The sequence below is a fragment of the Elgaria multicarinata genome, chromosome 4 (genome assembly GCF_023053635.1).
Source record: "Elgaria multicarinata webbii isolate HBS135686 ecotype San Diego chromosome 4, rElgMul1.1.pri, whole genome shotgun sequence".
Lineage (NCBI taxonomy): Eukaryota > Metazoa > Chordata > Lepidosauria > Squamata > Anguidae > Elgaria > Elgaria multicarinata.
Window position 1 is genome coordinate 138095771 of NC_086174.1, and position 15638 is coordinate 138111408.

The 15638-nt window shown below is 42.0% G+C and overlaps 1 protein-coding gene across 1 annotated transcript in view; it reads right to left on the reverse strand.

Moving 5' to 3' along the window:
* Window positions 1-3352: 3352 nt before the first annotated feature.
* COG6 (component of oligomeric golgi complex 6) overlaps window positions 3353-15638 on the reverse strand; it is a 34540-nt gene continuing 22254 nt past the window's right edge. The window contains exons 14-20 of the mRNA XM_063125241.1: window positions 15444-15575; window positions 13663-13830; window positions 10691-10798; window positions 8623-8676; window positions 7475-7554; window positions 5275-6194; window positions 3353-4531 (exon numbers count right to left, since the gene is read on the reverse strand). Of these exons, the coding sequence (XP_062981311.1) occupies window positions 6047-6194; window positions 7475-7554; window positions 8623-8676; window positions 10691-10798; window positions 13663-13830; window positions 15444-15575 (690 nt within the window). The 3' untranslated portion in view covers window positions 3353-4531; window positions 5275-6046. The remainder of the gene's footprint in view (window positions 4532-5274; window positions 6195-7474; window positions 7555-8622; window positions 8677-10690; window positions 10799-13662; window positions 13831-15443; window positions 15576-15638) is intronic.

Sequence of the window (15638 nt, forward strand, 5' to 3'; positions counted from 1 at the left end):
AGGCCCTAGAGAGCACATGAGGCAAAACTATTTCTGGACTATACCACTTCAGGAGTTCACCTAATCAAATGCTCCTGCATGCATAGTAGAAAACTACTATGCCATGGAGAAGTATTTTAGCTTTACATGTGCAAAGGATTTTTCCATATGAAGGAGCATTCAATCATACAAACATTCATTCCCACCTGCAGCCTACAATGGTATAGTCCTGAAAAAGGTTTACATCTTCATGTGCTATCTGTGAGAACTAGGCCTTAGAAGCTGTTATTGAGCTACAGGGGCATTTGGTACATTGACAATTGGATAGTTCCTGCATATTGCACTAGAGTCCTTGTTGACAGGAATAGTTTAATAATGCTCCACTTTACCTCACACAATATCCAACATTTTTAGATGATCTTTTGTCTAAAAATGTAACTTCAATTATGGGCAATGCTAGTACACATGAAAGGTGCTTGCATGCCCAAGTCCATGAAAACACACCATTACGTGCGACCTTCTGTTATTGTGATATACTTACACTTCAAAGTAATCAAATAACGTTGCATTAGCATTTTAAAATTCATCTCCCTGAGTAATGTAAAGAGACGTCCCCGTTTTTCACCATCTCTGACAATCTCCCCCCTCCTCCAAGATCACTGAACATCCCAACTCTGCCCTAGGGAGTGAAAACTGTGTCAGGGCTCTACCACATCAAACTGCATGTTGTTACACACATGATGGCATTCACCCCATACAAAAAAACTCCCTGCGCCTAGACAACTAGCATGTCAGGAAGAAGCCCATACAAGTCCTGGTGTGGGGAAAGGATAGGGGTTTCAAATCTGTAGCCCCACCAACGCAATGTTTTGAGTGGTCACTGAAGAGATAAGGGGAATACAATGATTTCCAAGAGGCACTTCTAGTGAACTAGAAGGAACTACCATAAGCAATTGTTTGTAAGAATGCTACTGGTATATTAAGCAGGGTTAGGCAACGCATGGCCCTCACTATCCCCCCTCCCGTGTCCCAATTTTTTAAAACATACATACACACACACACACACACACACACACACACACACGCGCACTCAGTGGTGGCTACAGAATATTAAAAGGTCCAAATTCACTTGCAAGCAAGAGAAATGTAATACAGTGCTAGAAAGCAGTTTACCACTGAATTTTGATAGCAAATTGACATTTCTTTTCATCTTCCAGTGTGGCCTAAGGGTATGTGTGTGTCTGGGGGCAAAAAGCGGCCTCTTGATCTCTTGCAGATGCCCTCCTCTGTATTACAGGGAGAACCATAAGCCTCCGTCTTGGATCTTATGCTACAACCCTTTTGTGTTCTAATTGTGTTTGTGACTTCCCATCCAGCTATATAAAATGAGGAGACAAATGTCTGTGCATCCTGCATGGATTTATTTCCTAGATTTCAAGGCCACTACATATTTATTCAGGAAGTTCAGTGACCGAAAGCAGGCTTTTAGATGAGGGGCTGGGTTCTATGACCAGAGTTCTGCTCATGGAAAGAGTGTTCCTAGCACCCACTAAAAAGTTGGGCTGGGAGATGATTTTCACCAATTCCCCCACAAGTATCTGCGCCAGTTGGTTGATGGACCCTTTAGAACAGTGCAGAAGGTGGTGTGGGGGGCTGCAGGTAAGGGAAAATTACCTCCCCGTTTTTCATTAGCAGGAATCACTGGATCAAAGGCTCCTCAGTTCACAGAAGGGCATGTTAGGATCCAACTCATTGTAAATTAGCAAAGATTACTTTAGAAAAAAATCACAACACGTGTTGTCTTTGGCTGATTAAACTTTGCGCCTATTTGTTCAGGCTCTATAAATAGCATGTTCATAACTTCTTCCTGTTGGGATATAACCAGTGATTAGTCAGCCAGGCATTCTTTTACTGTCTCACACCACAAACACAAGTGAGGCTGCCAATAAAAGCGCCGGACACAGCGCACTAATGATTTTGCTGGATACCAGTACCTTGTCTTGTTTGCTCCTGGTGCAAAACATCTGTAACTATTACCATGGCAACTTTTAATAATCTTAATTTACACTCCTGTCCATTCCTAATTTTCTCGGTGGGACACAGCCAACAGCCCGTATGGTTTTGTTTGTACAGATGTAGAACTTTTAAGTGGATATTGTCTGTTTTTATGCTTTTTGTGGTTTTAAATTTTGTATATTTGTTCTTAATGTTTCGTGTTTTAATTTTTGTAAACCGCCCAGAGAGCTTCGGCTATGGGGCGGTATATAAATGTAATAAATAAATTAATTAAGGCTGACAATGGCTTGTCCGAGAGCTGCACGTCCCAACAGGGATCTGAACCCAATCTTCTCTTTATTTAAAAAAAGTGGGGAGGGAAGAAAAAGGAATCAGAGCTACCTGAACTGCAGCAATAGCAAAAGTGTAGCATTTTTAAAACACTGTAATTATTTTTACTGCATACTTGGCTCCAAAATATTTTAAGAACAAAATGCTGAACCTGGCCATATCCCTATGAAGTAAAAAACCACAGGGCAGTCTGGGCATAGAATACTCTCAATTCAGAAACAGAGGACTGATAGCTTCCTTTAATTTCTTTCTTGCGTAGACTGTTGTATTTTTTGAATAGGGAATCTTTTCCAGAGTTCTTGATTGGTCTTGTCTCACAGCCAACATGGATTGCATCCTTTACTGGTTTGAGGTATTTTGACCAAAATCTAAAGACTTATTTATAGAAGATTAGTAACATTCATTATAAAAGAATTGCAGTCTGATCCTAGGTATGTTTAGTGGATTGCACTGTATACAATGGGGTTTGCTCACAAGTAAGTGTGCACAGGACTGCAGACTTATTTGCATTACAGCCGTAAACATTTATTTATTTGAATTGTACCCTTTCTTTTACCAGGAAAAATGGCACTCGAACAGGCTTACAATGACAAATAACACTTGATTAAAATAATAATAAAACAAATACATTAAAACACAGTTCAAACACAGCAACACCACAATAAAAAACGGAATCCAACGCAACAGACCTGCTTATATGCTAAAGGTCTGCTTGAATAAAAAGTTATTTGCCTGCCAGTGGAGAAACAGGACAGAGGGAGCCAGCCTAGCCTCCTTCAGCAGGGAGTTCCACTGGTCTAGGAGCTGCCACGGAGAATATGCATCAAAGTTTTCGTCTTCAAGCGTATTTAAAGGTCCTACAAATACTACACATTGGAAAACAAACTGCTTTATTATTACTGTTATGCAGAATTACTATGAAAGCGAATTTTGTGACAAATTAGATCTTTTCAGTAGCTATGCAATTTAAATTAGCACTTTAAAAAGTTACATTTACAATCTTTTTACAGACGTATTAGACTAGTGATTTAGTGTTTTATTTACTTTAATCATTGATCGGATGCACAAAACATTCATTAGTCATTTAATCACATGTACAGACACTGAGAAATCCCCAATGCATGAATTAAAATACATTTCTCTGGTTTTAGACTACGTTAGGTTCCACTGAAATCAGACAGAATAGCCATTGATTTCAATTGGAACTAACTTAGGGTGCAATCCTATGCATGTATAGATGGGGAAAAAGTCCTGCAACTCCCAGCATGCCCCAGCCAGCCATGGCTGGGGGATGCTGGGAGTTGTAGTACTTTCCCCCCATCTATATATGTATAGGATTGTGCCTTTAGGGATCCAACCCTCTGCGTGTTTTTTAATATCTTCTGTGATTAACCCCCACACACCATAACTGATATTAACAATGCAATTCTATACATATTGACTCGGCAGCAGGCCCCACTGAGTTCAATGGACAAGTATAAAATCCTATACTTAATCCCAGGTAAGTATAGGGTTCTAGCGCAAAAGGTCAAGAGTATTTTCCACCGTCCATAGTCAGTGAGATATCTCCCAGTATGATATTTAACCAGCCTGGAGAAGATTCAGCATTCCTTTTGCCAGACCTATATGGTAGCTTTCCTGCTGTCCCTTGGTGCGTGCTACAGGATGACCTGAAGCCATATTAAATAATGTTTAGAGAAGTGGATTTGGCTGGGGTGGGGTTCTCCTTATCTACATCTAGCGAGGAACCCAATGAGACATCAGCTTAACCGTAGTGCTATCCGCATTGCCCCTCTCACCATTGCAATCACAAGAGGGGAGGACGAAGTGAGACACCCCAGCAGTGAGACCACCCCCCCTATTGTATCCCTGCCACCTCCCTCCATACATGGGTGCGCGTGGGCTGAATGTCTGCAGCTGGGAGTCTGGTGTCCTCATGAGAGCTCCCTGCACCATTTAGAACCCGGCACAATCACGTGGAATATGGTGCGAGTACAGTAGCTTCCCTGCTGCAGGGGTTCAGACCTCCAACATGCGGAGGGCAATGGAGACAGGGAAGAGAAGGTGAGGCTACCAAGAGCAGACCTACCATCTTCCTCAAGCTACGGGAATGTTAAGCAATGGCCAGGAGTGCATGAATAGGGCTGGTGTCCATCTAGAACTGGCAAAGCACATCCTGCACGCTCTGTGCGAGGTTCTATAGAACCTCAGAGGTGGTCAGCCGTATATTGGGCAAGCTGGCAGTAGATAAAGCACCAGGAGAAGATATGCTTCCCTTGGAACTTTTTAAATATAATATCAACTGGTGGGCCCCAATCCTGGCAAATCTCTTTTCAAATATCAACCAGACAGGAAATATCCCTGCCGGATGGCAGTCAAGTATTATAGTCCCTTTATATAAAAAAGGTGAAAAAAAGGACCCCAAAAGCAACAGGCCCATAAGTTTATTGGATATTGTTTCGAAAGTATATGGCAGATTCTTATTGGATAAACTTCAAGCGTGGGCGAATGAAAATGACATCCTGGCGGAGAAACAGGCCGGTTTCCGCCAAGGGAGAAGCACTATTGACCAATGCTTTGTGCTCAATCACTTGACCCACAAATATCGGAGTCAACCTGGAGGAAGCCTGTACGTGGCCTTTGTGGACTTCACTTCCGCCTTTGACCTTGTTGATAGAGATCGCCTCGGGGACAAACTTTCACGGTCAAGCATAGACAGACGACTCCTGTTTTTGCTGCAAAAACTGCACTCACAAACGGACTCAAGAGTGAGGATTGGCCCATCTGGGACCCTCTGGGACAAAATTATCATCAGAAGAGGAGTCAGGCAGGGCTGTCTACTTGCTCCTTTTTTGTTCAACTATTATGTGAACAATCGGGTGTCAGCTCTGGACTGTTTTCCTCCCTCTATTGGCCCCAAGAAGGTCCAGGCGCTCCTTTACGCAGAACCTCAGAGGCGCTCAGCAGTTTTTAGAACTTGTTTTCCAGATGTAGCATATAAACGTGCATGAGAAAACCATTTCTGGAAAGTTATACTAATTAACTGAAATTACGAGGGCAACAAGTTGTCTGACATTCTGCTTCTCTTCTTCCCAAAGCAATCTCCCCACAGCAGGTTCCACCCCACTCCAAACTTCTAGCTTCTTGCTTGCAAAATCAATATTCAAGGTCAAATTGGATGAATTACTTCGCTAAGATTTTCCGAAAGCTAACGTTAGGTTTTTATTTTTGCTCTGCGTACCAGTGGCAGAAAGAGATGCATCCACGTGTTGGCCCTTTAACCAAACCAACGTCTTGTTTTTTACACGAGGGTGGTATCTCCTCTGAATTGTCACAGGAAGAATGGCAGGATAGTGCCAATACTGGCCAAGACACCAGAACAAGGAAGCGCTTTGGTTATACACAAATCATTTTATCATCGCCATAATAATAATTACTGTGATTTTCCTCGCTCAAAGAAACTGAAGGTTTAGAACAATGTAAAAATAATTTTAAATCTAAAGATTGTTTTTACCTCCATATACCAACAAGGTTGTAGTCCTGCACAATGGGAGGCAATGGGATTTCCGCCAACTGACTTCGTGCACAACTGGAGCCCAAGTGTGCCATGATTACTAGACTGCCAGCAAGATCACAAAACCACATTGCCTGTCACGAACTTGCATGACCACATTGCGACCTTACAATGGGAATGTCAAACGGAATGTTTTGGACGATGGGATTAGGAGAGAAGCGCCTGAACTTGATGAGGAGATCGGTGTAATATGGTTTCTGGATCTTTATATTCATTGCCTGGATTCATCACAGCTGAATATACTTCACTGTAGGCTCTGCAGACTAGTTCCGTGGACAGTTTTATGATCTGTTGTCTAAAAAACACACACCAAAAACAGCCACGTAAATACACAGTAGATGGCAATAAACAGTAAGTCTGAATAATGCCCTGCTGCCATCCCCCTCAAAAGAGAGAGAGAGTTCTTCATTGTGTCTTAGCATATTGCCATTATACACAAACAGAATAAAACACTATACAATTTAAAACTCCACCAACAAACCATTAAGAGTTGAATAGTTTTCTATACAGCTTTTAGACTTTGTGGCACGTATTTGTAGAGCATTGACAAGGAATTTGGAGGTTCTAAAAGATATATACTTCTCAGCATCAGACAATAGGAAACAAGCCTTAAGAAGGGATGGCCATCCCTTGAACGATCTTAACAACGGATGAATGTATTTGGTTCTGAGATCATTATACACAGAGCATTCTAGCAGTACATGAATAGTATCTTCAATTGATACAGAATTGCAACTGCATACTCTATCCTTCTTAGGAACCCCCTTGTGCTGACCCACGCAGTCGGCCAATGGAAGAGCATTTTATCTTGCCTTCAAAAGAAACTGCCGAGGGTGAACATTGTGTTTGTGGACTCCTCTCATGGTGCTGGGAATGGCCTTGGCAGCAGAGGGCAGGTGCTACTACCTTCACCTGCTAGGGTAGGAAATCATTTTCAGGGGACATTGGGAAGACGTACAAACTCTGATGCGTATCCTCCAAGCCCAGGCCCCTCCTCCACTTATTCCAGTAGCAACGTACTACTGCTCCCTTGCCACTGAATGGACCACAAATGATGGAAATAGTGCTACCACCTTTCAGCAGTGAGCTGGTGGGATGAAATCATTCACTCCCTATAACCACCATCACCATCACATTGGTGCAGTACAGATCTGCCAGCCAAGAGGGTACAAGCCCACTGCGGGCACAGACCCTTTTCCACCCAAACAACTGATCAGATGCAAAAGGGGGGTAGGGTACTCAAACCACATAAAAGCTAGGTGCAATCATCTTACTAAAAAATGATACTGAAAACACTAATGGGAGAAGGAAGTTTTTTGGCCAAGAACCTTGAGGCAAACTCTTCAAAAAAATCTCTTGCTACCTCTGTTGCAGTTTCAGAAAGAGTTGTGGATAGGCGTGCTGTCATTCTCTGGCATGCTTGCCAGCCAAGAGGTTGGGGACTCAGGCCTGCTGACTCAAAACCTCCCTCATTATTGCACATTGCGGCTCGTGGAGACAGAAAGGACAACTAGGAATTCTAATATGGATAATTATCTATGATCAAAGAAAGAAACCCAAAGCCGAAATGCTTACCTAACAGCAGTGCTTAGAAGAAAGTTTATTTGCGGCATTAGCAGACCGTCAGGAGCAGACAAATAACGATCAAACTGGACCTGGCAGAAGAAGAACAGACATTAACCAATGTATGCGTCACCCAAATTTCCTCCAACATATAGCTTTGCTCTCATACATGAGATTCAGCTGGCAGTATTTGCAGTAATTCCAGGTCAGGAAACAAGCAATGCAAAAGAAAAAGCACGACCTAGAACTGCATTGTCTCCAGAATGTGTTATAAAGGTCCAGGGGAAGGACCTACAGAAGCAAGAGGTTTGCTGGTCCCAAGAATGTATCAGCAAAGGGCAGCTACAGACACACAGAGATGCTTCTCCTTAACCTTGTGGTTATACCGGATTGTGATAGTAAGTGAGTGTCTTTGGAGGACAATGTGGAAGTCCGATCTGAACGTGACTCCAAAGAATTCTATTGGGTGGGAAGGAGGTTGGCCCAGCCTAACCCGTCTTTACCCAGTGTGCCAGGTGCCCCTAGCCTCTGTCCTCCACCATGAAGCATCACATGGCCCTCAACCCTCTGTAGAGAAAGATTAATTCCTCCCCTGAACTCTAATGCTTAATGTCTCTGTGTGCACAAAACCAAATGAAGGCTGTCAATTTTAAGCTATCTGCACTTGGTGACATGTCTTACTTAATACTGTGGTGGATTTGTTTTTATCTCTTTTATCGCTCTGCAGTGAATCAGCCAGAAGGGAGGTAAGAGTCACTAAACAGTAATTAAATCCTAACATTCCTTAAAATACTATGAAATAATATATTAAAAAAACACATCCTTGTTCCCATGTCCTACTAAGCCTAAAGAAATATAACTGAAGAGAAAAAAAACCCCTATATTGTGTCCCTACTTATTCCTACCTCTGCTTTCCTCACCTTACTCTGATGTTCCTCCTGTAGGTAGTAATGTCCTCGGGGCAGGGACCTGTTCTCTTATACTCTGTAATACTCTGTAATGCGCCATGCACACTGATAGCTGCTATTATTTATTTATTTATTATTATTATTATTATTATTATTATTATTATTATTATTATTATTATTATTATTATTATTTCACAGTATATTCCCCTGAAAAGAGCACAAAACAGTTACACACAAGTTTCAGTATCTTACCATTGCAGCTTTTAGTGACATAGAATCCATACTGGGTACGTTTGCCAAGGGACCCTAAAAATACAGTAAAGCTAAGTAAGCATGAATAAATAAATACATGGAAATCACTGCTAAGATCGAACTAGAATGTCTATTACTGCAAATGGTAGCATCTTCCAAAGCTGTGGTGTGCCTGGGACATCCATGGAACCGTGTGTGATTATTAACTTGACTGCTTCCTTGCCAGCCCATGTGCCACAGGCCTCTAGATCAGACTCGGGAGTTGTGTTTATTTAAAAAGCATTTACCCAGCTTTACAGCCAAAAATGGCTTCCAGAGCAGCTTACAAAGATCAGTCATAAGACACTCCCTGCGTTAGGCTTACAATCTAAAAGGTGAAATGGGAAAGGAAAAGAGATTGGGAAGGTTGAAAAAAATTCATACTGGGGGCATGTCTACACCTGTGCGCACAGGGGATTCCAGGGACAGGGAGGGATGTTCCCTCCATTTCCCCGGGATAACCAGGACAGCTTTTACCCTGGTTTTTCCCGTGGTCTCGGGATCGTCCCGAGACTGTGGGAGATGTGGACGACCATCCCAGTTTTGTCCCGGCTCCTCGCAAGTAAATGTGAGGAACCAGGCACAGGGCACGGAGCTCTTCAAACACTCTGTGCCCATCAGTGGGGAGGGGAGCAGGGTCTGGGCTTTTTTTAAAAACAACAACAACAAACATCTAACTTTTTGCGCAGGTGGGAGCAACGTCTTCCTTCCTCCCGGGATGATGCACACCGTGTGTGAACACAGGGGGAGGATCTCGTGATCAGTTTATCACGAGATCCTCCCCTCACCGCCGGGAGGTGTAGACATGCCCATAATAGACTAACACGCAAAACATTTCTGTGGCTCTCTGGATTATACAGAGGAATGGTCCCACGAGCAGGAAATTGTTTCTGATGGGGTGGGAGAGAAGAAGATGCAATGCTATGAAGCTGCAGAGGTAACAAAGCTGCTAGAGTGTCAGAATTGCAAAGATAGGTGAGACTTGGCCAGGAAGGAAGAGTTAAAGGGAATTTTAACATTAAAAGGGCACTGAAAAGAGAGAAAACAGAACAATATCGGTACTACTTATGGAATGAAGAGTTACTAAGGGCTCATCTACACCAAGCAGGATATCCCACTATGAAAGCGGTATATAAAAGGCAGGAGCCACACTACTGCTTTATAGTGGCACTGAAGTGCACTGACAACTGTTGGGGCCCATTGACACATAACATATACCGCTTTCATAGTGCTATATCCTGCTTGGTGTAGATGTGTCACGGGCCCTAACAGTTGTCAGTGTACTTCCGTACCACTATAAAGCAGTAGTGTAGATCCTGCAGTGCACTTCAAGACCGCTATAAAGCAGTAGTGGGGCTCCTGTCTTTTATATACTGCTTTCATACTGCTTTCACAGTGGAATATCCTGCTTGGTGTAGAGCCCTACGTCTTGCCAGCAATGCTACAAAACATCCATGATATTTTTAAGCCTGATTTACACACTCATGAGCTATAAAGCAGCCTTCTTTTTCTTGGTGCCTTAAGACTGAAATAATATCATTATCTTATCCGCAGTTAAGGACACTGGGAACCACTGTTTATCTTCACAAATGTGAGGGCAAAAATCTTAAACAAACCAACAAAAAAATCTGAACGAAACAACAATGCCACAGCCATATGTGATGAACAAAACTGGAAGCAAGAATACTCATGTCATGGTAATTCAATCTATTATTTTTGAGGTGTTACTGAATTTGTGTCCTGACAGCATAGATCAGAGGGCCCCATTGAGCAGTACTGTTGAAACCAAGCCAAGGTTGTTCTTGAAGCTCCGTTTCATACTTACACATTGGCTGCATCTGCACATCAATTTAAGCTCACACCAGAATATGACTGAGTCTGTGTTCGTGCATGCAAACCAATTATAAAAGATAAAATCAAGCAATTTATCTGCAATTATTTGACAGCATAATTACACTACAACTGCTACCAAATCCCCACTTTAATGCAAAACTGAATGGCATTCATGGTTTCCCCAATTATTGCTTACCTGCTCTGGCTTGTGTTGCTGTACAACATTATATATGGCACTTAAACCCACTCTAGTTAATACATAAGAAGCTTGTTCATTTATAAGGGTATCCAAATGTGCTTCAATCTAAAACACAGAAGAAAGACATTTTTATTTAATGGGCGTGTATTCAAAGTGATAGTTTGTTAGTGAAAGAAAATTAGTGTTAGAAAATTAGCAAAAAGCAACAAAAGCATTTTGGCTGTGTTCAAAAAATAAACACTTTCAAATCTCACCCCCTAGGCAAAAACATATTTCAATAAGCGGAGTGGACTTTTAAAAGGTTTCGTTAAGTAAAAGAATTTGGTTTTAATATGTTTTAATAACTTGATACCAATTTTTAATAACCACGTATCTACCTGGCAATGATTTTGTGCAAATTACTTGCCAAACAGTCTACAGACTTAAGGAAATCTCCAAGTTGTGGCCTTTTTAAGATTTTTGACTACTACTCATTTTCTCAAACATCGCATCGTGAAATAGTAACATTTCTCCTCCCACACTGAACTGCATAAGAATTAAGATCTTAGTTGGGGGCCTGAGTTCCTTCACCTTCGGAGGTGAGGCTGGCTGTAACTTGAAAGAGGGCCTTTTCGGTGGTGGTGCTTGCCACGACACAGGCTCTGAACACCAGACCTCACGTCTGCCACCACTTATTATGGGGCGACACAGGCTCTGAACACCAGACCCGGCCGAGGCTACTCCCTGCTCAAGCCAAGCACCACCACTTGGTATGTCTGAGGCAAGGGATAAAGCCCACCTTCCTCCAAACTATGTGGAGAAAGGGGTTTAAAATGGAGAAGGATTTTAATATATATAATAATGCGCTGTGAGTTATATCTGCTTAGGTGAATGATTGTCAGAGTGGGTGTTATATGTGTAAACTTAAGATGATAAATGCCAAACAGACACGTGGGACTTTTGTGGTAGTTTTAAAAACAAAACAATTAAAATTTATTTTTAAAAGTTCATAAGCTTTGTTTCAAATAACAACATTTAAAAACCTTTTTGAAACCTTTCATACAATCCGGTCACTCATTCACATTTGCGCTTTCCTTTTTCTCACACAATCACTCTTGAACTTTATTCTCAGTATTGATTAATATACTTCCACTACGTGCACACCACACTCTAAAGACACCACTCACTACACTGACTCTCAAATTTCCCAGAACTTAAGTACCATAAACACAGAGAGCACTACAGACTCTAAGAGTCCCTAACAAGTCTCCCTGGAAAGCTTTCCTGAAAAGAACAAGAACTCTTAATCCCCTCCGTCCTTCCCTTATATATCACTCCTCCCACTCCCCAGACATTCTAATTCCACCCACTCAGGCCAACATTCTACAAACCACAGACTTACAAACTGCAGACATACATTTGGAATTGACTTGTGGGGTGTAACGCCACAGTGCTCCATTTATGTAACATGCTCACCAGAGAGGCCTGCCTGGTGCCTTCTTTAGGCATCGGATCGAGGCCGATTGATCTGCCCAAGCTTTTAGCAAATTGGGACCTGCTGGGAACTCTTAGCACTGACAGTTTCAATTGCAGTCTTATCTAATGGTGTGTGCATGTTTATTGCTGATGCAGCTTTTATTCTTTTAGTCATATGACCTGCTGTTCTATGATTTCACTTCCACTGATTTCTGCAATTATTTTTTCCCTCTAATTAACTGATTATAACATTTATGGTTCATCGACTTGGAAATTTCGTCTCAAAATCAAAAAGTGCTGTATGAAATAAAATGAATAAATCCTCCAAATAAACTCTTCCCACTATCAAGTGAAATTGCTTGAGGAAGTTACATAAACTATGGTTAAATGAAATTAACATAAAAGCATGTACTATTAATGTAAATATAGAGGTGACATTTTTTCAATCCTTTAAGCATCAGGCTTCGTTGAGTTAAGTAAAACTGCTTGAACCTCCCCTAATGCAGGTGACTCACCTTAACAGAGGCAACTGCAGTACTATTCTGTAATGAACTACAACCTGCTACACACATTTTTCTTATATAGATATAATTCCCACCCAAACACAATTTCATCTTGTACTCAGATTTTGGAACTGAATGTTCTCTCTCCAAAAAGACTGGGGTCAGGGATGAGCATCTGGGCTCTGTACCAAGGTAATCCACTTGCCTTCCTTATGCCACAATAAGGCTGCATTTATATGTGCATTTCTAAGCTTATTAAAACAAAATACAAATTACCCTTTTTTTCTGAGCACGCAGCCCCTCCGCAACACACAGCAATCCAACCAGGAAGTCTCTAATTAACCATAGTTTCCTGTTTCATCTGAACTGGGAAACTATGGTTAGATACCTCCTGAAGGGATGAGAAAAGGGGCCATGTTTGCTGGCAAAGGGCTCATTCATGTCTCAGCAAATATGGATTCATCGAAGGCAAACGGAGGGCAGGCACAAGGTGGTGATTTCTGCAATTCAACCATCACTTGCCAACACTTGCTAATTCATTGCACTTGTACATCATGCTTTTGAGGTGAATGGGAACCCTGGTTCAGCAGGACTCTATTAGAAATATCTAGTAAATTCAAAATTCAGCTAACCTTAATTTTAAGAGGGACTATATAAAATAAAGATGAAGACCATGTACACTGATGGTGCTATATAAATAAATAATAATAATAATATATCCCGTAAATTGAACACTGGATAATGCCGGCAGCTTCTGTGTGCTGTCATTCTTTTAAAAATAGCTCGTGCTGCAGGTATGGCTGAGTTTTATGTTTCCCTGCTTCACCGCATAGGGGTTTCTTTTATCTTAACTCCCCATTAATGACGTTTTTGTGGTTGTAAGCATCTGTGTGTTTACTTTATATATAAAAGCTGTGAGGATACACACACTTAAGAGGATTGTGTTATATTTATTCCCTGTTAATGTTTAATGGCAAAGAAAACATCAGGAGGTTGACTTTGGACATTTACCTGGTACTGTAACATTTCTAGCCGTTTATCTGTGAATTCAAACAGAGCAAGCGTTGTCTTCATCATATGAAGTGAATTCACCATGAAGGTGGCCATGTCAGCAGACCCTAAGTTACTGGCAGACACAGTACACATCTGCAACAGTGGGTCCAGCACACAAGATATAACCTAAAGAGAAAATAGCAAGGCAGGGGCACAAGGGGAGGCACACATAAAATAAATATTGCATCTGTTGGTTACACTGTTGTATTCCCCATTCTGTTAAACCTTCAACGCAGAGGACGAATGCAGAAAAGGAAGGCAGGGGAAAAACTATGCTCGCCTTTGAGAGCAATTTCCGATGTTACAAATAGGCATTGCCAGCTACTGACGCAATCTATTCCACCCTTAGCTGGTGATGCTTCTTTGTCAATGTCTTAAACGGCTATTGCGTAACGGGAGGCAATGCCAGCCCAAAGCAGAAGCGTTAGCGTAAGAACTACTCCATAAGCAGTTGATGAGGCTTTGGTTTGCAATGTCCAAAACTGGTTTGGGGGAACGGGGGGGGGGGGGGGGGGGACAGACAGGTTCAAATTACAAGGATACAGATGTAGCTTAAATGTTCAACACTGCTTCCCGTTCCATCAGCGCAGCAATAGAATACGCTGACTGGCAAGGTTGTGAATCTCCTTCTCTGAAGATTTTCAACAAGCCTCCATCTCGGATGCTTTAGGTCAGCCTTCCACAACCTCATGCGCTCCAGATGTGTGCTGACCTACAAGTCCTAGCATCCCCATCCAGGCTGGCTGGGGATGATAGGAGTTGTAGTCCAAAACATCTGAAGGGCACGGGTTGCGGAAGGCTGCCTGAAGTAGAGGGCATCCAAGCCCTGGAGGGCTTCACTGTGTTCCTCCCGAAGCCGTATTTCCAGAGATCTATGCCTTTAATGAGACTCATGATCAGAGGCTGCAGTGGTCACAGTTACAGTGCCTGAAATGTACAACAGGATAATGCTAGATGAAACCTAAGAAATAGTGTGAGCAGTTTCGGAGACACTTAGATAGCAATAATGCATGATCATCATTTGGAAACCATGTCCAGAATAGGTGTGGGAAGAAGGTAGATCTCGAGATGTTTGGGATTTCAACTTCCAGCATTTCTTACCACTGGCCGTGGTGGCAGGGGCTTCTAGAAACTGGTGTTCCAAACATCTGCAGATCTACCTTCTTCACACCCCTGGCCTAGAGTACCTGTACAGTAATGCAAAACAAGCCCACAGAACTTACTACCCTGCAAAAAAAATACATACTAGCCTGCAGCAGCCCAGCAGACATGGGATGCAGAATTAGGTGAACTGGATGTTTAATGGAGGCCGTTACTTTGAGGGAATGTTTTCATATGAATATGTATTATGTTGTCTTAAATGATATCTTAAGAGCCTGGGATTCAATTTGAATTTATGGAAAAAACACCCCATGCATGGTTTAAGTAAAGAAATGAATATGGACATAAAATAAAAGACACTATAAAATCATTGTGCACTAATCACTCCACTTATTTTGTATACATTTAAGCTTTAATTGAATTGACACAGATTGTGCTTTTTTATATTCCATGACCACTGAGCACACTAGTGATAATTTTGCTCTGTGCCCATGTGTGTAGATCTGCCAACTGAGGATAATACTTGATGCTTCTTACGAAACGGACTCTAGTCTACAAAGGCATGCGCCCTAATAAATGTGTTAGCCATTAAGGTGCTGCTCTGGCCTGGTGGCATTGTGCAACTGCGATTACATTACCTGCACAAAGTCAGCTTGTCGAGTATCCAAAGGAATAACACACGAGTCGTGGGATGTGAGAACCTCGCGCAAGAGAGCAAGCGTTTGATTCAGCGCTGAGCTTGGGCCAAGATCTGCAGGTGGCAGTTCCACCTTACAAAACAAAAGAGAGTAATCAAATTCTGCTCAATGTAACTGATACATTATCCTCTATAT